The sequence below is a fragment of the Mytilus edulis genome, chromosome 12 (genome assembly GCF_963676685.1).
Source record: "Mytilus edulis chromosome 12, xbMytEdul2.2, whole genome shotgun sequence".
Taxonomy (NCBI): domain Eukaryota; kingdom Metazoa; phylum Mollusca; class Bivalvia; order Mytilida; family Mytilidae; genus Mytilus; species Mytilus edulis.
Window position 1 is genome coordinate 54,910,330 of NC_092355.1, and position 24,868 is coordinate 54,935,197.

The following is a 24,868-nucleotide window of genomic DNA, read 5'->3' on the forward strand; positions in this document are numbered from 1 at the left end:
TCAAATTTGAATTGAGGTGGCATCTCTTTTAGCAATTTACAGTTTTTCCCTTTTACAAATGGAAACATTGCTTAATTTTTCTATTCCGTCCTCTAAGTTTAAGTTTGCCTCAACCAACTTATACACAAAGCTTATAACCACAAAACTCAGATCAAGTAGGAATTAGGATAGTCACTTTATTCATTCTGGAGTTATGTCCCCTTATAAATTAACATGCAAGCGTGGGCATCATCCATGTCACATGGACACATTCCCCATTTACTGTACGTGCATTCATTATTATTCGTTGGATACCAATTATCGTAGATTTTATGGGTACAGATAAACCACGACATTAAATATCCACCAACATACAAGTTTTTCTTTATCCACGAAAATTGGTACCAACAAAAATAAATGAATCCAAAGTATTCATTATGATTTCTCCTCGGTTGGAGAATAAATATTTTCATCTTTGTGATATATGCCAATCATTCAGAATTAAAAACCATTTTCAATAACCGCAACATCTCTGATAGGAAATTGAACTTCAACCCTAACCAATTTATTTCTAAGGGTCTTTTGATATTCTCACCATGCATGTGCGAGATTATGGGTTAAAATTCTGGCTTTGTCAAACCAAAGACTGTAAAAAAGGTATTGACTTCTTCTGAGACACGGTCCCCTTTATGAGTAACAATAATCTTTATATAGACTAAGAATTTTGTTGTACCAGAGTTTAGTTAATGGGTCCTTGCAGGATGGCAATTTTCTTCCCTACAGACTGATTTCTGAGGTAGTACATAAAAATACAGACGGGTTTAGATCAAAGCAGGGGAAGGCATTTAGATTATTGTTATTTATCCAATAGTCTAATATTTTTCTGAAAATGCATGTAATATTTGATGCTGGACATTACTATAGTCAAGCACTCATATGAAGAAAATTGAAATATATAAGTTTATGTGTTCACTTTGTTCTACTTAGTGGAATGTGTTGTGTGCATATGATACAACTGTACATGTACAACACCTTACTTTATTTAAACTAGAGGGTTTTTATAATGATTATCCTAAACATGTCTGAAAAATTTGCCACTGGTGGTTAAGCTAGCAAAACAATCGTGTCTTCAATGCACTTCAACTTCCTACTTAATCTGGCTTCATAACTTTTGATACAAGTGTTGGAGAATATTTTTTTTAAAGACGAAAATTGTGTCTGTCATAAACACTTTTAAAGACTAGTCTCAATTTATCAGTATTTATGACATCATTAAATAATTTAATTTTGAATGTAACACTTATTTTGATTGGCTGATGTTGTTTTGTTTATCATATCATAGACACAATTTTGTGACCATGACGTCATCAACATTTTTTCATGATTTACGCCGGTTTAAAATGGAATTTAGAATTAAATTATAATAAAAAACTAATTTTTTTTCTGTCTGTTAGAAATAACATAAAAAAATGTGGTGTACACTGTTAAATAACCCGCTACGCGGCGGCGGCGTTAGCTAACTTCTTAAAAGCTTTATATTTTAGAAGGTGGAATACCTGGATGCTTCATACTTTGTATATAGATGCCTCATGTTACGAAGTTTCCGTCAGTCACATGTCCAATGTCCTTTACCTCATTTTCATGGTTCAGTGACCACTTGAAAAAAAAGTTCAGATTATTTGTAATGTTGAATTCTCTCTTATTATAAGGTATAGGATAACTATATTTGATATGTGCGTACCTTGCGAGGTCCTCATGTCTGTCAGACAGTTTTCACTTGACCTCGACCTCATTTCATGGATCAGTGAACAAGGTTAAGTTTTGGTGGTTAAGTTCATATCTCAGATACTATAAGCAATAGGGCTAGTATAGTCGGTGTATGGAAGGACTGTAAGGTGTACATGTCCAACTGGCAGGTGTCATCTGACCTTGACCTCATTTTCATGATTCAGTGGTTATAGTTAAATTTTTGTGTTCTGGTCTGTTTTTCTCATCCTTTATGCAATAGGTCTACTATATTTGTTGTATGGAATGATTGTAAGGTGTACATGTCTAGCCGACAGATGTCATGTGACCTTGACCTCATTTTCATGGTTCAGTGGTCAAAGTTAAGTTTTTGAGTTTTGGTCTTTTTTTCTAATACTATATGCCATAGGTCAACTATATTTGGTGTATGGAAATATTTTATGATCTTTATGTCAGTCGTGCAGGTTTTATTTGACCATGACCTCATTTTCACAGTTCATTGCACAGTGTTAAGTTTTTGTGTTTTGGTCTATTTTTCTTAAACTGTAAGTAATAGGTCAACTATATATGTTGTATAGAAGCATTGTTAGCTGTACATGTCTGCCTGACATGGTTCATCTGACCTTGACCTCATTTTCAAGGTTCATTGGTCTTTGTTTAGTTATCTTGGTTAATATTAAGATTATGTGACAGTTGTAATAAAGCTTAGATTTATACTTAGGACTATCAACATAATATCAATGATTAGTATAGAAGGCGAGACATTTCAGCGTGTGCACTCTTGTGTTTTTTCTTCATAGACAGAAAAAATATTGCAGTTATTCCTTAAATAAAAACACTTGTAAAATTCATTTCATATTTTATTGTAAATAATATATCTTAACAAATGCACTTGATGATAACTCTTGATACAAACTTCCTTTAAATCATATTGGTGTATTCTGACATCAGATATCTGGGAGATCATAAAATGAAATTATATTTGAGCACCATATGGTTTTCAATAATAGATCAGTGTCTACACGAAATGTAACATTTCACTATCTGGAAGCAGCATTAGACATTATTTGTATGCTGATATGATGTTTACAAATGATATCTATTAATAGCATTGCCCAAAGTAACATGTATCTCAATATCTTTGCATATTAGGACAAAGAAGTTGCTCAATGACGAAAAAACAAATTCATTGATACAGCTTACTTTTGAAAAAATAGGTATAAAATGCTATAGGTTTCCATGGGTTCAAAAATCAGCATGCTTAGTGGTATCTTTCAAAGAATGCAACAGTATTGCAGTCTGCACCGTTAGCCACTAGTATAGATTCCGACTAGTGAAAATTTTATATAGTTTATAGGGACAAGTTTTGATATTTAGTGTCCGGACTAGTAGATGAAAAAGTTTTTGGTGCAGATTGGTATTGTGAATGGTTCATAATAGCCTAGTTGTTGCCTACTAAAATAATATTTGAAAACAAAAGCAATGCACTATATTAAAGATAGAACTGCCCAAATATAATATGTATTTTAAAATGTATTTAAATATATTCTTACAGCTTTCTGTTTAAAGTATTAGAAGAGCAGAAGTATTATCTACAAAGCACAAAAGGTATGTTCTTAACAGCAATACTGTTATCTGTAAGTTAAATCATAACACATGAAAAAATCTAAATTAAATAAGTTATGGTACTTCAATAGAGGGAGGGAAGCAGAAAATATAGTTCTGTTACACATGCTTCTTGTGTTTGTCACATGAGATTCAAAACATCATGGACAATGTATCCTGCTGTTTCTTTAGATTCCTTTTTTTTTTCTTCAATTTATTAACAAACACAAATTTTGGTAAAAAAAAACCACATTAAAAAGCATATCTTTAACATATGGTATCAAAACTACAGAAGTAAAACAATGGCTTCAATATTTGTTTCACAAACACAGTATGTCTTGGCATAACTTTCATTGTTTGTATTTGGTAATATTAACTACAACAAAATTTATTGCAAAGTTAAATATTTCTTCAAAAATGTACACATATATATATATTTTTCAGTAAATATAAATTACGTAAATAAAATTATGACACATTTTTCAACTTGAAGGATTTCTTGATCCAAAAAAATGACAGTTCACAAGTCATAAATATGAATATTGCTCATCTTAAACATCTTATAAACAGGTATTATCCAAGAGCAAAACTTATAATAAATAAATATTTTTTTTTCTTTCAAATTTACAGTCTTCAAGAAGACGGTCCCCTTTAACACATCCTTAAGTGTTCTACAACAGTACTTTGTTAAAGTTCATCAAAGTCTGTAATTTATATTTTATATGTACGCCTCTTGATTGGTTAATTTATTCTTGAATCCTATAGATGAGAAATAGACGTGGAAACTTACTGAAATCAACTTATAAATACTGTAAATTTAGAAATTATTGCAATGTTTTTATTATTTCCAAAAAATGCAACAGGGTTTTAATCGCAATAATGAACTCGCATTTTGAAATTTTTCATGATCAACAAATAAAGATAAAGCATTTATAATTGTGCAAATCATTCTGTAATTTATAGTGGTCACATGACCTATTATTGATGAGATACCTTAAATAGTATACAAGTTTTTTTTTGTTAGGTTGCAGAATTAAAATAATTACAAACAAAGGCAATATACATGTATTAAATGGCACATTCTACTTTAAAACAATGTGAATAATTGTATGATTCAATTTACTTAAACAACATTACTTGCATAGATTTTCAACAATGAAACATTTTTTTCTTCTCTTCAATTAATTTTGTAAGAAATAACCTTCTTAAAAAGGGTCTGGAAACCGTAGGGATTGATAAAAAGCAAGGGGATGTTGGGGGTCTTCATTTCTGAGTTCTTTTTTCAGTTTGCCCATCTTTCTCTTATTTTTATATTTTAGAACCCCATTCTTCAATATCCTCTTTTTTGCCCAATTTTCCTCTTTCTTTTTTTTTTCTTTTTTTGGACCATTACAAAAATCCATTAGTCACTTCTTTTTATCCCATCAACACCTTTATTCATGCAAATAGAACCATGGTATGTATAAAAATTAGTGTTGGAGTTTAATTATAAAACCTTCATTATCAAAGTAAGATTTAAATGAAATCTTTTTCTTTCATTAAGATGAGTGGAAAAAGAAATGAAACACATGACTGTGTATAACAACCATGATAACATTTCTTTAATTCTTATGTAGTCTTGATCTTGAATTACATCTAAAGACAGTACATTTAAAAACCAAATAACTGCATTCACAATTCAAAAGTAATATGAAGGTCACAAAAAGGTTAATATTTAGCACTAACATTCTCTGGTTAATTGTTATAACTTCAAATAATCAGTGATGGTCTAAGGAAAGAATCAAGCAAGACTGGCCATATATCTATGTCAAAAAGGCATTAATTATGAAAAAAACTAAAATCACTTTTCAGTTCATCAAAATCATATCTATAAATACTATGGTACATAAAACAATGTAAGAAGACAAGAAGAGAAGATCCCAAAGTATGAGGATATATTTTGATGATCTTTTTCCTCTTAAAACTTATTTATTTATCTGATCCATTCCTGAACTTTTTTTAAACATGAATTAGATAAAAACAAGTGAATTAATAACGCAGTGCGAATGAGATCTCTTACAATTAGTAACAAATAAAAACAAGTTTCGTAAATTCAACACTTAAGACAATGAGGGAGGTAAGGGAAAAGGATGATGTATAGGTCATTGTTGTACCATTAAAGATAGATATAAAATAAAATTGACAGGTAAGAAAAGTAGATATTATTGGACAACAAGGATATCCCTACCTGTAATTCCCTCAACAGACATTAAGTCAGAACAAAACAAATTTCATATATACTTAGCTTATTAACATACAACTACACACCAAATTACTGACAGACAAGATAACAAACATGGTTAAAACAAAATTCCGCCACAATTTAGTAACCAAGGCATAAGATGCAATATTTTAAGTTTTTTTAGAATAACTTGTGAAGAACCGAAAAGATAAAAAAAATCTGCCAAAGTTTTTTTTGCATGGTTGTGGTTTTTAAGATAATGAAAACATGTAACAAAATAAATTCTGTTTCAAATGAAAAGTAATGAAACAGGGTGTGTTTTCGAGAAAAATTCAACTTTAAAACCAATATTTAAATGCTTCATAAACTAATCAAATCAAAAAAAGTTTACATGAAATCAGAACCACATACAATTCAAATATGACAGGTATGGAAAGATTACAACAATTTTTTTAATCAGCAGTTACATTAGAAGATAAGTATATAATATCTATCTGTGAATAAAAAAGTGGCCATTTTCTAAATGCTAATTGTGGAGATAGTGTGTTTCCAAATTCTACTTTCCAAATACACTACCAACTTCTGGACATCCAAACTTGGATAGCTCTTGCATATTTATATATCCATACACCATAACCTTTCAAATATCATAATTATCCTAATTCTGTCTGTGTGTCACGTTGCTTTTCCCAACTCTATCTTTTTCTGTAAAGCTTTAGCTGAATGGTAAATCATTGAATCTATTATTCCAGCAACTAGAAAAAGAAGAAAAACAATCAAATAAATCAAAATTTAATGATTGACGGTATGATGGGGTGTGGTATTCATTTCTGTTCTTCATTTTTACTGCCATTTTGTTTTATTTTCTCTATACTTCTATACTTCAATTATTCTGAATTCTGTTTTCCTATCCAGAAACTCATAGTTCAGCATGACACAAAACATGTCATTAAAGTGTAGTTTACACAAATGTCACTCCCCAAATCTGAATTTAACTTTTAATTGCATTAAAGCTATCTCTCGATTTTCTGAGATATTAATTTTTTGACTTTTTTTTTTTGAGCAAGCATAAAGAAAATAAAGTTTTTAGAATGAGGTGAATAAATGGATTGGTGAAAAACAATTTAAAAAGCTGCATGAAAAATTTCTTTGGTAAAAAGTGTATTCCAGGTGAATGGTTAATGAAAGAAATATTGTTGAAGATGAAGCATGCCTTTTAATGTGCAGGAGTTTCTCGCTGCTTTAAACACCCATTGCTGGCCTTTGGCTGTTGTCTTCTCATTGGTACGGTTGTTGTCATATAACACATTCCCCATTTCTATTCTCAATTTGATTAAAAGTCCAGAAATTAAATCATAGATCTGTTATAATTAAACTCACCAGTAAAGACACCTCCTATAATTGCACATACACCAGTTAGAAAATGCATAAATGACCTGAATAAAAAAATACAATTAAATGTCAAGTTGTATTTTTATCAGACTGTCCAAACTCAAAATCAACTCTGGTAGACACCAATATAATGAAATATTGTTTCATGATCCAATCAATTATTTAATTGTATAAATATGTTTACGCCAAATTATGTATATTATCTAACTAAAATATAATTAAAAAAATATATTTACACTAATTCAGACATTTAAAACATTGACAAACTCTGAAGACACGCAATTTGCTGAAAAAAAGTATGAAGACCTATTAATGTCTTTTTTTGTTGTTGAGTTGCTGTATTTTGACATAATCTAACTATTTCTTTTAATCCATTTTACCTTTTTCAAGATTAACTCTTAAATTTTTAAAAAGAAAGATTGTACACTTGTTGTATACAAAGATTTCCTGAACTCGTCATGTAAAAGTTGAAGGTAATCAAAAATAAATGTTTATGCATATTAGCAAAGTTTTATTCAATGCTTTCCAGTGAGATATAAAGGAAATGTTATTTTAAAGGGAGATAAGCAGTGTGCAAAAATTTAGGCTCAAGGGAGATAAATTATCTTACCTTTGTTTTTCTGTATATTTAACCATCATTGGAGATATTTCATATATAACAAAGACTCCAGGTAACCCAGATTCTCCTGTTGTACCTCCCACTACTTTGGAATGTTTGGTTACTGAATACTGGTTTGTATTTAATATCTGAAATAAAAATTCTTATTCATATTTATTTTAAATAATAGATTATGAAGATAATGACTGCTTAAAGTCAAGCAGCTAATTAAATATATAATCAGGATGAGATCATACCAATATAATGTGAATATTATGCCTGCTTTGTAAATGCATTGTACCCATAAGCTTTTCCAGGTTAGTTGACATGGTAACAGTCTCTGCTGGCAAACATTTAACTATACCAGTACATGCTTGTTTGCTTAGCTATTATATTATGCATGTGTTTTCTTTGTATGTATAGTCTGTCAAATGTGCTTATAACTTGTTATTTGTTTTTTAAATATCAAGTTGGTTAAGAGCTCTACAGAGTCCATATTTACTGTCTTAATTTGTGCATATCATGCCCGACTCTAAATTAAATTTACTTACTTACTAACTTACACATTATTCTGTCTCAAAACTAACTGGTCTTTGCTCTTATTCCTTGATACTAGCAGAAAAACAGTATTAATTTCTTTAACTACTATGTGTACTGAAATAAATTCAAACATACCTTGCTGTCCACTTTAACATATGTAGTGGGTACAATTTTTACGTAATACTGGAACATCATCTGAGCTAAAAAAAGAAAACAAAATCTGTCTATTTGGTATTTATAAAATAATGTAATGAAATTCATTGAAAAAATAATAAGGTTACTTTTCTTATTTAAGTAAGACACCTTTGTTTGCCTTTATTTTTCCAGATACCCTTAAAATCTTTTAATTAATGCTCTGATTTCAAGAGAGTAACATGTATATTGTTTTCTTGAAGGTATGATTATTTTCTGTTATGCGTTTGCACAGAAATTACCTTTCTGTTTTGACCTTAAACTTAATGTGGGTGTACAAGTCCAAAGAAGTATTTTAATCCCATATTTTGTATTTAATTCAGTATTCAGAAACCACTGTTAAGTTAAAAAGTCTATTACTAGAACTTTACTATGAGCTTCAACTGCAAGCTTTTTTTTGCTTGAAATCCAACGGGATTTTTCGCAAATTATATGAGACAATTTGAAATTTCAAGTAAGATAGCACTCTCATATTTTGTATTTGATTATATATAGCTAGTATCTATCAGTTGCCTATTTTATGTACAATTTATTGTCTTATTTTAGTAACTCTGGCCTTGACCTTTCACATAGTGACCTCAAAATAGTGAAATAGTGAAACACAAATCAATCAATCTATAATCTATCTTCATAGTTGAAGAAAAATTAATAATCAAGAAGTTTAACTAGAGGCTCTCAAGAGCCTGTATCTGTATCACTCACCTGACTCTACTTGGGTTTTTGAAATCATATAAAAAAAGATAAAATTTGGCTACAAATTAACAACACTTGGCCAGCACGCCACCTGATTAGGAAAGGAGCATTCATGCTATGCTTGGTTTCATTTCATTCAGTGGTTCTCTAGAAGAAGACTTTTGTATGCATTTCCCATAGGGTCCTATGTTAAACTAAGTCCCCCCACTGGCAGCCATCTTGGACGCTTGATTGGCGACAAAGTAACAACACTTGGTAAGCATTTCATTAGGAACATTCATACTATATTTGATTTCATTCCATTCAGTGGTTCTCTAAAAGAAGACATTTGTATGTTTTTCCATTAGAGTCCTATGTTAAGTCAAGTCCCCCGCTGGCAGCCATCTTGGATGATGGATCGGCTACAAAATAACAACACTTGGTCAGCACCTCATAAGGAACATTCATGCTATGTTTGGTTTCATTCCATTCAGTGGTTCTCTAAAAGAAGACATTTGTATGTATTTCCATTTGAGTCCTATGTTAAGCCAAGTCCCCCGCTGGCAGCCATCTTGGATGATGGATGGGCTACAAAATAACAACACTTGGTCAGTACCTCACAAGGAACATTCATGCTATGTTTGGTTTCATTCCATTCAGTGGTTCTCTAAAAGAAGACATTTGTATGCATTTCCCATAAGATCCTATGTTAAACTAAGTCCCCTGCTGGCAGCCATCTTGGATGATGGATTGGCTACAAAGTAACAACACTTGGTCAGCACCTCATAAGGAACATTCATGCCATGCTAGGTATCATTACATTCAGTGGTTCTCTAGAAGAAGTTCAAAATGTAAAAAGTTTACGCCGACAGACAACGGACGCCTTCGGGCCAGGTGAGCTAAAAAGCTATGGCCTATTGCCTAAGGGTTAGTGCTTATTATGACAACAGGCATTAAGCCACTGTGTTTTTCAGTTATGTTTATATGGTTTAGGTTTGTAAGTTACAGGCACTTTTTAGGCTAAAAAGCGTAAATGAAAGGAAAATAAATTAGGACTGACTGACTTCTTTGCTAAATTTAGACCGTTGAAATTTTTTTGCTGGTCACTTCCAGAAATCCTTCACCTCTACTTTTTATCATTTTTAATCACATGCAAAATTTTGTCTGCATCTTGTTAAATAAAACTATGTTTTATCAAAAGTAAAACAATTACATCTATAACAACAAAATAAATATAAACGGCCGTTGTGACATCGATTTGCTTTTCGGTTTGTAGACCAACCGGAAGTCACGTATGTTTCAAGAAATGCTTCTAAAAATTTCATAAAAGCACCTTGAGGAAGAAAACCACGTTCCCTGATTGTTATAATAGTAGACATCGTGTTTTTATGTGATCCTGTCTACAAATAAAAGATACAACCTAAGGTCAGTCTTTTCAAACCATGACAATATCGTTGAAAAGTGTGAAATGACGAGATACAATGCTTCTGCTTCTGCTTCTGCTTCTGCCTGATAATGGCCACAATCAACGAGCTGATTATTATGCCATGACTTAGGTGCGCATACAGACCCCCCCCCCCCAATTCGATAATCTAGTTCAGCTTTGTCAGTGAGGCTTTAAAGGCCTCAACTGACGGTGCTGATGCTACCCCAGGAGGGAGAGCGTTCCAGTCCCTGATTGTTCTTGGGAAAAATGAGTATTTCCTGTAATCACTTCTGCTTGCAGGAATTTGAAAACTTTTGTCGTGCATGTTCCTCGACAGTCGTGTTGGTTGCATAAGACGACCTTCCTTAGTTACAGCCACTTTGTCGTGTTCTATTTTATAGAGCATAGTTAGCCTAGCGTCTTTTCGCCTTTTTTCCAGAGATGGCCATTCCAGGTGCTCAATCATTTTGCTGACACTTGAGTGGTTATGGTGTTTGTTGGAAACGTATCTTGCTGCTCTTCTCTGGACCATTTCTAAACGATCTATTTCCGTTTTAAAGTATGGGTCCCATACTGGACTTATATATGTTATGATGGTATGATACTAAACCCCTAACGGGAAGGATTGTGCCTGATGTTCATATGATGAAATCATAATCTTTCAGTCAGTTTAATTGAAGTCTGGAGCTGGCATGTCAGTTAACTGCTAGTAGTCTGTTGTTATTTATGTATTATTGTCATTTTGTTTATTTTCTTTGGTTACATCTTCTGACATCAGACTCGGATTTCTCTTGAACTGAATTTTAATGTGCGTATTGTTATGCGTTTACTTTACTACATTGGTTAGAGGTATAGGGGGAGGGTTGAGATCTCACAAACATGTTTAACCCCGCCGCATTTTTGCGCCTGTCCCAAGTCAGGAGCCTCTGGCCTTTGTTAGTCTTGTATTATTTTAATTTTAGTTTCTTGTGTACAATTTGGAAATTAGTATGGCGTTCATTATCACTGCACTAGTATATATTTGTTTAGGGGCCAGCTGAAGGACGCCTCCGGGTGCGGGAATTTCTCGCTACATTGAAGACCTGTTGGTGACCCTCTGCTGTTGTTGTTTTTTATTTGGTCGGGTTGTTGTCTCTTTGACACATTCCCCATTTCCATTCTCAATTTTATTGCATACTCTATTATTGGTCTTGCGAGGCTTTTGTATGCATTTTCTTTTACTGAAGTTGCTCCTATGTTTAAATTTCTCTTAAGGAAGCCAATTGTCCTATTGGTTTGTAATGTTATTGTATTTGTCATGAAACTCAAAGTACCAATACGACACTCTTTTATATGATTGCCAATTTGACAACTATTCACCAACATGACCAAAGTTCAAATGAAGTTGATGTTGGAACCCCCCCCCCCTTTTTTGGATGATCAATGCATTTGAATGGGGACATAAAGCTAGAACACCCCTTAGTCCTGGGTTGGGAACGTTAACCCCCCTTTTCAAAATGGTAAGCTTTTATAGGCAACCAAACAGCCTTCAAACATGAGAAGCCCAATTTGTAAAGTTAGGGATCAAAATTGTCGCTGGTCCAGTGTTCCAAGACCAGAAGAATTTGCTTTTGGACCAGTAGGTTTTGTCAGCTGGAAATTTGTCGATAAAAATGTGATTTTACATGTACCTGCGAAATCAATCACACAGTCCTGGGGGGGGGGGTGTTACTTAGTATAACAATTGATCAAGTTAATTAATATCTCGGGTGAGTGTGTCACAACAACACAAAATCCCATAATACAAGGATAGGTGTACTTTTGGTTCTAGTTCTGACATGTAAAATTTGAAGCAAACATTTTTTTAAATAAGATTTATATAGATGTATAACGTAAACTTCCTTTTTTTTCAGATTAGAAAAGCATGCCAGCTGTTCCTAGTGGATATGGGCAAACAGGGCCAAGATGTTTTGATAAAATGAAAATGGGATTCACAATGGGTTTTTGTGTTGGTTTAGCATCTGGTGCACTCTTTGGAGGATTTTCTGCTTTGAGGTAATATATATATACAAATTTTGTATACATAAATCTACATGTATATATACATTGAAGTCCAGGAAGTACCATAACTTTATGGCTCCAGATTTTTTTGAAAACTAAGTGTTCACCCCAAGAACCAGATGGGTCACAACATAACAATTTCAAGTTGAGTTACAATTTACATAGTGTGTATACGTTAAGTATGTTTAAATAAACATATGTTCCCATAGTTTAGGACTTTATTCATTATAGCATGTATAGGTTGAAAAATACAGGCAAAGTTTAGATGTTTTAATAGAGTGTCCTATATTTTTACTTTAGTGGAACCTTAAAGAGAAGAAAAAAACAGTCTACAAAACACCTAACAGAAAACTAAACATCAATTCCCACTAAAATACAATGTACTATTATTGAATGCAGATAGTAATATTACACTTTTCATATACCTTTTTCTCATGATACTCCTCCGTTTTCAACCTGGTGTTGTAATTATATGTAGCTTCAGATTGAATGATTTGATACTTGAGTTTCAAATTTATAATACAATACTCTTTTATAGGATGGGATTACGAGGAAGAGAATTAATACAGACCGTTGGTAAAACCATGGTACAAGGTGGCGGTACATTTGGTGTGTTCATGAGTATAGGAACTGGAATACGATGCTGACAGAGTGATAATAAACACCATCTATTGACTAAGAACTCAGTGCCAGTAACTGTTCGAAGAATTATAATCATGTTCACATAAAGAAAATTTGTTTTGTAATTAAAAGGTTGATATTATATAGGTTAGACATCTTTTGTGTTAATATTTTCGCAAAAGAAATTTTACAAACAATCAAGTTGAGGCTTTTACTGTCAAAAACAAATAATTTCTGTCAGTTTACTTAAGTTTGATATGACTTTTTGTCTTCCAGTAATTTTGTGTAGTTAGGTTGCTGTCTCTTTGAAATTGATTTAGAACTCTCTATATTCCAATAACCGTGAAACTAAGGTCGTTTGATCAATGTTTACACACCACCATCAATCTTTCAGCAGTCACTTTAGTGTGGCTGTGCTAATTCATGGTAGTCAGTTTTTATTGGATGATTGGAAGCTACAGTGCTGGAGAAGAACCACCAACTGACAATTCTAGTTAATTAAGATTGTAGTCCAGTGCACCTACCATGTACGTTATTCAAACTCACAACCTGTGTTGACAGGCTAATGATACACAATTCCTTTAACCACAGCACAAAGTCATGCCTTGAGTATTCCTCAACAATTGGAAATGGTGAATAAAAGGAGATGTGGGGTATATGTAAAGTAGACAGTAAGCAAACTTTCAGAAAGACATCTAGAGGTTGATATGCAGATTTAAAAAATAAACTAGTGTCTATTTAATGTTCAGTCTAAATGACCGGTTCAAAAAAAGTTATGTAATAAAATTGAGAATGGAAATGGGGAATGTGTCAAAGAGACAACAACCCGATGTACATAGACTCAAAGCAATGCCATCAAAACTAAATGACAAAAATAACAAAACAAAAACATGTGAGAAAAGACCAGCATTTACAAGGTGTTTTCTCTGATGGATAAGGAATTCCCATAATGATACAACATTCCTCCCTTCAAAGTCTCCAATGACACTGAACATTGCACATAACCTCTGGGATATAGCCATTGTATATCTGTTTCAAAACACAACACAACGATACCTGGTGACTGTTGAGATAGAAAGCTTGCCTACCATGCCTACTTGGTAAGATTATTTGTCATCATACTCACTATAAACAGTTGGAATAATTTAACACGGTTAATAGGAGTTATAGGAATTCAACAATTATAGGTCAAAGCAAAGCCTTCAACATGGAGCCTTGGGTCACATTGAAACAGCAACCTATTATAATGTGCCCTAAAAGACTAGTGTAAAACAACTCAAACAGGAACACTCATTATATGTAATGCTTTCATACTGGTGAAATTATTCGCTTTTGAAACTGGCCATGTTCTACAATTTATCCATTAATATACATGTAGTTGTTATGGGACATGGACCATTTTTTCAACTATTGTACCACAATGTCTCAATTAAACAATGCAATGAGACATTGTGAATACATCAGGATATATATGTTGGAATGGTTATAGACTCCTTATTTAAATAGCTTCCCAGTTGTATTTTTTGTTTGTTCATATCCACGCCTCATTTCATGCTTATTGCTGTTTTTGCAGAAATAACCCTTATAGTAAATTACGCTTGAAATTACCAGAATAATAGTAACAAATACATGTACAAATCTATACAGTACACACAAATTGATTCCTTATCTACAAAGCCACACATTTCTCTACAGCTAAACAATCTTGCAAAACATGGTATTCTTTATATGGCTATATAAAATTGCTACTCTAGGATTATTTTCTGATATAGTTTATACATGTATACTAGAATTGTTAACACATAATGTTCCAGTATTCAAGAATTCATCTCATTTAATCAACATTATTTCAATATTGCACATTACTTTTCTTCATTTCTATTTAAAGATTGTTTATATTCAGTCTACAACACTCCCCCATGACATTAGGTTTCTTACTTCTACACCATTTGGACTCCATAATACACAGGGAAGGTACTTTGAAAATGGGATAGCCATCAATAGTCAAATTTAGTTTCTAATACACTTTCACTGTACAAAACATCAACCCAAGGATGAGATTTCAACATGACTTATATGTGTCTTATGTATGATACATTGTATACATGTATGGATTATCTCCAAATATGATTATGGATTTATAACATAAGGATAATCTACCATACTGCTCAGCTTTGCAATTACTTGCTATTAAATTATGTAACATATATAATGATAATTAACATCGTCCAAGTGATTTTACTATCTCAAAATTATCGCCCCTGATCCTGCTACACTCCTCCCTGATAAACTTACTGTTGTCTGTTTTATGTTCCACATTATTAACTGGATTTACTTTTCCAGGATTACCTCCCCTTAAATCTTCAACACTCCTCCCTGATATACTTACTTTTGTCTGCTATATGTTCAACATTATCTAATGGATTTACTATTCCAGGATTATCTCCCCTTACCTCTACTACACTCCTCCCTGATTAACTTACTTTAGTCTGCTATATGTATAACATTATATAATGGATTTACTATTCCTGGATTATCTCCCCTTTACCTCTTCTACACTCCTCCCTGATATACTAACTTTTGTCTGCTATATGTTCCACATTATCCAATGGATTAACTATTCCAGGATAATCGTCTCCAAATGATAAATGTTTTATATAATGTGTCAGATTAAACTGAAAAAGAAAAAAAAATACATACAATTGTTAATCAGTCACTGTTTTGGTACAAAATGTACTATCAAATTTTAGATTGACTATGAGAAAGGTTAAAAATAGTTTTAATACAAATCTTATAAGAGATTTATAATATCGTGTTTTTCCTAAATAATAAAGCTTTAGTAGATTATGGTGAAAATGATATCAACAATTTCATTCAATTGTATAGTTATTAAAAATCCATTTTACCTGAAATTGTTGATATCAATATTGCATTTATTATTCATTAAATTCTATAGCCAGATTTTCTTGGTTTATTAATTATTCAGCTTTCATCATGAGCTAATGATTGAATGGTAATTTTTTTCTTGCTTTCATGTTATGATTATCAGCTCTATTCCAATAACTGCATGTTTATAAAATTTAATAAATATACAAATATATAAAAAAATCCTTTCTGCAGTAATTTAGATCATATGTTTCAGTTTATTGCTTAGGAATTTGCACAATAAAAGCTAGTGAAAAAAGAAGGATCATTGTAAAACCAACATTTTTTATGAAATAAACCAACATTGTATCATTTGTATGACTTCATCATATATTGTTATGAGATACATGTTCATCACATCTCATATTTTTTCACTTATTGGTGTTTTAAAGTATTTTATTATCAAAAATTTGTAAGGGTTCCGCGGAACCCAGTGTCTCGCCTACTTTTGCTGTTACATTTTTAATCACACACTCATCAAAAATGATGAAAAAAATCAATAAAATTATTCCTCTCGATACTATCTTTTGATTGTCAGAAGCTTCTGTCCAAGTTTGGTAAAAATCCAGGCTAGTTTAAGAATCTTAAAAATGTTTTAAATACTTTAACTGCAGACTGTATGTAATGTTAAGAGGAAGAAAAACAAAGTCTATTTATAAGTAAAATACGGGAAAAATGGAATTTTATTTTTACAAAATTTACTTCTGGATACTATCTTCTGATCATAAACAAGCTTCTGGCCAAGTTTCTTACAATTCCAGGACAGTTTAAGAAAGTTATTAAAATTTTAAAAACTTTAACCACAGAGTGAATGTAATGTTTCCTGGCAGAAAAAACTAAGTACATTTATAAGTAAAATATACGGAAAAAATGGAATTTTATTTTTACAAAATTTACTTCTGGATACTATCTTATGAACATAAACAAGCTTCTGTCTAAGTTTAGTACAATTCAAGGATAGTTTAAGAAAGTTATTAAAATTTCAAAAACTTTAACCACAGAGTGAATATTTGTGGACGCTATGTCTCGCTTTTTCGACTTAAGTCGAAGGCTCGACAAAAATGATCTTTTTTATTACAAAATCTTATTAAAATATCAATCTTAGCTTATAAGGATCTGACAACACTCATTATTCACTTCCTGCTCCAAAATGTTTTCAATCAGTCAATGAAATTTTAGCCTTTCAATTTTTGAAGATGGGTTCTTATTTGACAAAACAAGAGAATCCTGAAATGTCTTTCAAACAAAGTAGAATGTAATATTTCAGATCCTTGTACCAGTAAGCAAAGATTGGACAATGGACCAGTATTTTAATCAGATTGTTGATTTATATGGAATACATGTAGAAAACAATTGCGAACTAAGTTAATTATATTTATCTTATATCTTACCTTTTGGCCACCGAAGGCTTGTAAATCATGAACTAAAAGGAAAAATACAGATAATAGATTTATATGGTATTTTAAGTTAATTTTTCTAGAGGTTATGGATTTGTAATCTGGGCTAATTTGATCACAAAATGAATAATAAAATGAGTAATGAAAGATTGAATATACACAATAACCCACAAGCTGAATTAGAAACTGAAGGATTCTTTTGTTCTGTCTGAAATGTTTTATTTTTATGTATAATTTTTTTTAAATAATTTTTGTGTATCTCAATTTTCAGTTAATTTTTCATGCTATATTTCCAATATAAAATGCGTTTCCAATGACATGTTTTAAAATTTTCTGTAAATTTCCAGTTTATTGTTTAATAATTATCTTAGGTTGTAACTCCCTCAGGCAAAGTTAGAATTTAATTGAATCCTTTTTGTTTTTATACTCTAGATAATTTATAACATTAAGAGTCTGCTGGTCTGGAGTGAAGGTTATTCTAGAAACATGTGTCATAACCACATTCATATAAAAATAGTATTTACCATGAACATGCTGCTGTTGAAAACTTTTTCCAGGTGCAAAATGGAAATTTCCAGCAACTCTGTTAACTTCTAAATATCCATAGACCAGACAACCTTCATTTTGTTGGGCTTTCATCTTCTGTGACCACCCTTCTCTCTCACATTGTTCAATATTTTCTGGGTTATTAAAAGCCCATCCTTTCTTTCTATAGGCTTCTCTCACATCCTCACAGTTATTGCAACATCTGAAACACAAAGTAAGTTTAATTCTTATTACACAAATTCAGAGTTTAAGGAGAGGTTTTTATTATTAATAATGTGACTATGTGAGTTTTGCAATAATAAGATCTTGCACTCTGATATCTATATAATCATGTGAAATTTATTAGAATGAATAATTTTTTGAAATTGCAATAATTAATATCGCATGTTTTATCAATTCTTAACCAGGTGCTCTGCAGGGTGCAGCTTTATACGACCGCAGTAGTCAAACAGTTGGGGCAAATTTGGTCCCAATATTCAAGCTTGATACTGTCTGAATTTGGATTGTGATCAAATTTTTGACCTAACATAGGTCACAATATAAATGTGGTCAAAGATCTAACAAATCTATTGAAGATTTCTTCTTTAAACTTTTGAAAACAACCAGTGTAAGGGAGTATATACATGTAGTTATCAAAAGTACCAGGATTATAATTTAGCATGCCAGACGCTCGTTTCGTCTACATAAGAATGCTCATATCAAAATATTTATTAAGCCAAACAAGTAAAAAGTTGAAGAGCATTGGTAATCATGTAATCAAACATACCGTATATATAACAGTATTCTTTAAATTTTAATTGCATTACCTCCCTTACACTGCTTTTAAATTGTCTAAATTGTCCTTTAACCAGAAAAACTCTTGTTTTCTCCCTTTTTTGCTCCTCATTGCTTAATGATTTGAGCCGTAACCCCCCATAACCATCACTTTGTAGTATGGAAACTTGTGGTATAATTTCAGGGAGATTTATTCACTTAAACACAAGTTATTGACTGAAAACTACAAAAATGCTTATTTGGGCCCCTTTTTTGACCCCTCATTTATTAAAACCCCCTTCCACCTTGGAGCAAGAACCACGAAACTCAACTTCAGCCTTTCCTTTGTAGTAAGAAACTTTGTAGCATAATTTCAGAGAGATCCATTCACTTAAACTCAAGTTATTGCCTGTAATCTAGAAAAATGCTTTTTTTTGGCCCTTTATTCCTAAATGTTCAGAGATATTAACCCCAAATTAAATCAAAGCCTTCCCTTTGTTATATGGAACCTTGTGGTACAATGTCAGAGAGATCCATACAGTTATTCATAAGTAATGGTCCCGAAACTACAAAAATGCTTGTTTTTTGCCCTCAATTCCTAGACTGTTTGCCACATAACCCTTAAAATAAATCTTAACCTTCTACTATATGGTATGAACATTGCGGAACAATATCAGAGCAATTGAAATACTTATACACAACTTATTGTCCTGAAACTAGATAAATACTTTTTTTGGGCCCCTTATTTCTAAACCGTTGGGACCATAACCTTCAAAATCAATCCCAACCTTCCTTTTGTGGTTACGAACATTGTGTTAAAATTTTATTGATTTCCATTTACTTATACTTAAGTTATTATCCGGAAACCATTTGTCTTCGTACAATGCTGACGACGACGCCGGACGACGTCGCAGACGACGTGATACCAATATACGACCAAAAATGTTTTAATTTTTGCGGTCATATAAAAACTGTATATAAAAGCAGGTCACAGCATATTACTTTTTTTTTTATATACATAGACCACTTTTTTATATATAGAATAGACCGTTGGTTTTCCATTTTAAATGGTTTACACTTGTCTTTTTTTGGGGCCCCTTATAGCTTTCTGTTCCAAGTAAGCAAGGCTCAGTGTTTAATGCTGTACTTTGACCTATAATGGTTTTTCTTTAACAAGTTGTATCTTGGATGGAGAGTTGTCAGAAGTCTCAGTTGCACTCATACCACATCTTCTTATATATATCATGCATATGTAAAAGGTATTTGTAATAGCACAATGTATAAATATATTTATCCTCTTTTTAAACTAAGTTGCCTATGGTGTCTTTTGACTATTTTTTGACATTGGGTTGCTGTCTCATTAAAGTATACCCAATTTCTATTTTTATTCATTTGTTAAAATAGCTGGGTTAATATATCCAAACCAAACCAAACAATTAAGAACTAAGAATTCTCACAATCATGACAGCAACAACAAAATGAAATTTTAAATTGCTATATTCTTAACTTACTGGCCATCTTTAGTCTCTGCACCATAACAACTTTCACATCTTTTTGGATCTAATGGTTTAGTTACTGCCTAGAAGATAAAATTCATCCATGTCAAATGTTATGTTTTAAAATTCCTTTTCTGTTCAGGATTTTTACATTTAAAGTTAAAAAGTTGTGGGAATATGCCCATTATGGCCCTATACATTTTAAATCCATCTCAAGATAGCACCATGGTAGGAAATATAGTCAGAGTGCATGTACCACAGAGCTTTAAGGCACTAGGTTAATAATTTATTGACTATTGAGATGAAATTTAATGTTTTATCACTGTTAACAAAGGGAGATCACTATATATATTACTTACTGTTGTTATATTCTTAGATTCATCTCCTAATTCTGAAATTAGTAAAATAAAGATTAATCCTTGATGTTCAGCACATTATTTTTTTTAATTAAAACACCTAAATGTGATAATTGCTGTCTTTTAATGAGTTTATTCACCCACTGGGTTTATGCACAATGGACAAGATATTATCCCAAGGCAATTAAAAGTCATTAAGGTGGTACCCAACACTTTCACTAAAATTAATTTGGCTCGTTTAATTTTGATAAAATTTTGAAAAAGTATTAACTTTGACCCTTTAACAAAAATATAAAAATTTCAAAAATTTTGAACCAACCATTTTGTCAGAAAAATTACACTGGTTATACATGTATATCAGTTTGACAAACACCAATTTTGATCTTTGAGAAGCTTATTATTCCCATTACAACACAACGTAATTAAAACGTTTAGCTGACTTTACAGAGTTATCTCCCTGTAGTGTTTAAGTGTTAGGTACCTCCTTAATAGAATCATTATTGGTGCTGTGGATTAATTATCAATTGTGGTATACCAATTTTTGTGGATTTCAAGGCTAAACATGAGCAACAAATTTAAATGATGGATGCATAAAATTGAGAATGGAAATGGGGATTGTGTCAAAGAGACAACAACCTGACAATAGAGCAGACAACAGATGAAGTATACATTTTTATAGGATTGTATGTCTTGTATACAGACTTTGACAAAAACATGAAATCATACATCTCTTAATTCCTGAAAGTATTAGTACCCAAAAAAAATAAAGGAATCTGCAGTAAAAAAAAATCCTTTTTATAGACAAAAGGAAAGTCATGAAAGTATGGCACACCTAATTTTTATCTTATATATCTTTGATGGTTTTTTTTTTTATCAAAAAGAGAGAAAAGATTATACTTTTCATTTATGATACAGATTTAAGAGCACTCAGTGTCATGGCAGACACTTTTGATATATCTTTTATCAGATAAAATTGAGAAAGGAAATGGGGAATGTGTCAAAGCGACAACAACCCGACCATAGAGCAGACAACAGCCGAAGATACATGTTTGCTTGAGACCAAACATTTTGAAAACCATAAAAATTAATGTGTGAGACTGCATATATTCTTTTTTGAGCAATCAAAATTATAGCAATATAAAAATGTTATGACACAGGCTGAATACATGTATCTAGCATAATTTGATTTTTTTTTCATGACATTTTTATACTTTAAATAACCAAGGGCAAGGGATTATCATTATTGCCTTAAAATGAATAATCAATTGTTGACATTTTATTATCCACTCTGCTCAGTACCTTCTTTCTCTGGTGCTTCGTCTATTTTATTTCCTTCTAAATCTATTCTTTGTTTCCATAAATGATGATCCACATCTATCTGCTGCTCTCCTGATACATCCATGGCATCTATACTTAAATCTGAAATATTATATAAAAGCAATGAAGACAAACATTACAGATTTGCTGTTCACTTTAACATACACATGATACATAAAGGAGAAGGTTTTGTACCATTAAAACATTTAATCCAACTGCAATTGTTTGCACCTGTCCCAAATCAGGAATCTGATGTTCAGTAGTTGTCGTTTGTTGATGTGGCTATAAGCATGATAAGTGCTTCTCATTTTTTTTTGTAGATTAGATTAGTTTTTTTCCGTTTAAATGGTTTTACATCATGTACACTAGTAATTTTTTGGGGCCCTTTTTATATATCTTGCTGTTCAGTGTGAGCCAAGGCTCTGTGTTGAAGACCTTGCATTGACCTATAATGGTTTACTTTTATAAATCCTGACTTGGATTGAGAGTTGTCTCATTGACACTCATTCCACATCTTCCTATATCTATATATAGAGTATATCATAGAAAAGCACAGAAAAAGTATTCCCTAGTTCTCATTCCAAACTATGAACATGATGAATAGTAGAAATAATAGAAAAAAAGGCCTTGTTTGTTTGTTGAGGAAATACTTACATGCACATGGTAAGATAGGGAATTTAACTTCTATGTTTATCTTTAACTTCTGTCCTCTAGACGTGTCTACAAACAACTCTGGTGTTACTTCATATGTTAAGTAGTAGTTCAACTCTGACATGAACAGTATCACCATAATAATGGAACTGACTATAGTCACTGAAAATACAAATAGAGCTCTTCAGAAATTATGAATCAAAGCAATGTATTTGACTATATATATTACATGTACATGTATATGCAGTCTTCTCAGTTCTCACTCAAACATTGGCCCACCTGCTAATCCTTGTAAAATGCCTCGGGTCTGTAGATTAATATGGGGAAGAAGTCCTCAATTACGGTAGAAAAATCAATAAAAAAAAAAATGAACTCAAAATCGTTAATTTTTTTTTCAGATCTAGTTCCTGTTCCGGTTTTCCCCACATTTGCGCAGAAATCTGTCTTGTTTGCACGAGACTTTGAAAAAAAAATTATATTCATCAGTCTAGTAAAATATAAGATCATGAAGATTGGAACTCAAAACAGTTTCATTTTTAATAATTGTTTGATTTGAAAAAAAAACGTTACCTGAGCGTTTCTTTTGTTTACATTGAATATGACGTCATAACTTAAAGAACGTCACAGCTAAATCCCTAACAACAGAACCAAAATCGGGAACGTTACGGTATTTCCGTATCCTTTATTAACATGTTTGAAGTAAAAAAATAATACATATACAGACTTCGTCCCAGGTTATGCCTGCCTCATATTAAGTTTATTGTTAGGACTGCATATGACATACATAGGCAATTGTGATTCTGGGTAAATGGACTATGAGCAAACAGGTTCTAGATATAGCTAGAGCAAATTATGTGAATCAGGGCGAAAGGAACCAGTTCCCTACCTTGCCTACTGGGCAGAGTGAAATTTAACTGAATAATCATTAACAAAAAACGTGATTGTGGTTATCGTATCTTATTCATGTCAATAACATCACAAAAAGATCATCACAGCTACCTGTTTGTAGTTGTTTTGGGGAAATCATATAATTTTTCTTTTACCTGTAGCTCCTCCGAATGTTTTGATTCTAAAATCTTCCAACGTCTTTGGATAAGCATCGAACTGACGCAGTTTCTCGAATACATTTTGTTTATTCATTTTCTTCCATTCAATTAAACATACAAAATCAATCTAAGTTTGAAATAAACACAATTTGTGTCGGCGAATTGAAACAACGAACGTGTATTGATCCCGGAAGTGGATAGCAAACTGATCTTCACAATAGAGTGTTTTGGGGAAAATATCCGATTACCACAAAACAGAGATCGGACAGAAAGAACACATATTATACAGTTGCTCCTAGTCCAAGTGCGCATAATAAATACGATAGTGGTTTTTTTTTAAATGACCGGACTAAAGGGACATAAGCTATCAAATTTTCATCAATTTGTCTTAAATTCTCATATTTGATATACTGTATAACACACTATTATATATAAAAATAAATATCCTAAGCTTAGAATAAACAATTTACGATATACACGGATTCGATAATATGTATCAGAATTTCTTGTGTATTTCAGTGTAGATGCCATCTTAGAAACCATTGAAAGTGATCTCCTAAGACTGCCCCCGACGGACATATAACACGATATAAAGTGGTATAAATATATTTATAAATAGATAGCGAACACGTGCAATTGGATTTTTATACTGGGGTTTGTTTGATTTTATATTATACTAAGTAGGTTGAAATAATAGGAGAATCATTGTGTTAACCTATATAAGAATAATTTATTTAGGATCAAATCGGTGGTATGCAACCAAATGGTTTTACCATTGTTTTTCACTTTCAATATTGACATTATAGTTTCCTTTCAATAGCAGAACACGCCTGGTTTATGCGTAACTAGGAACATATATATATATTGGTAAATATAATGTTCCAAGGTGAACCCATCTCTAGATAAGGGGCGAATACGGATTTAATGATCGGACGTCGAATTATATATATTCACTTGCAAGTGCATAATTCATCAGCTTTGCTTCTTAGCGTATGTTGGCTAAAGTGAACCACACTGCCTGCTTAAATTTCATCATTTCATTTTCATTATTGATTGAACAAAAATGTCACATTTCAAGTATTTATTAACTTTATATCACGGAGGCTTGCCATATAGACATATATTCTGAAGTGTATATTAGTATATAGCATATACCTATATATGTATCTGCATTCTCGTAGGTAATGCCTTTTTAACTTGGATATGATATGAACCTACAATATAAATTAACATGCTCGGATCCATGATTGAATTGAGGATCATGGGGAGGGGTACAATAAAATGTCTCGATTTACCGTCTGAATCCGCAACTGACTGAAATACCTTAAGTGGTTTAAATTTAAAATTTG

The 24,868-nt window shown here is 31.9% G+C and overlaps 2 protein-coding genes across 2 annotated transcripts; one reads left to right on the forward strand and one right to left on the reverse strand.

Moving 5' to 3' along the window:
* Positions 1-3,717: 3,717 nt before the first annotated feature.
* LOC139498836 (endoplasmic reticulum-Golgi intermediate compartment protein 3-like) lies at positions 3,718-23,726 on the reverse strand. The gene is made up of 12 exons (XM_071287408.1): positions 23,517-23,726; positions 22,477-22,635; positions 21,805-21,924; positions 20,509-20,540; positions 20,165-20,232; positions 17,879-18,102; positions 17,349-17,380; positions 15,611-15,707; positions 8,217-8,281; positions 7,554-7,690; positions 6,932-6,987; positions 3,718-6,306 (listed from the first exon to the last, which is right to left on the reverse strand). Exons 1-12 carry the CDS (start codon positions 23,611-23,613, stop codon positions 6,227-6,229), a joined length of 1,167 nt encoding a protein of 388 aa, XP_071143509.1. The 5' UTR covers positions 23,614-23,726; the 3' UTR covers positions 3,718-6,226.
* Positions 10,218-13,183, forward strand: LOC139498835 (reactive oxygen species modulator 1-like). Its single transcript, XM_071287407.1, has 3 exons — positions 10,218-10,370; positions 12,264-12,405; positions 12,950-13,183. The coding sequence occupies exons 2-3, from the start codon at positions 12,275-12,277 to the stop codon at positions 13,056-13,058; spliced, it is 240 nt and encodes a 79-aa protein (XP_071143508.1). The 5' UTR covers positions 10,218-10,370; positions 12,264-12,274; the 3' UTR covers positions 13,059-13,183.
* Positions 23,727-24,868: the final 1,142 nt, after the last annotated feature.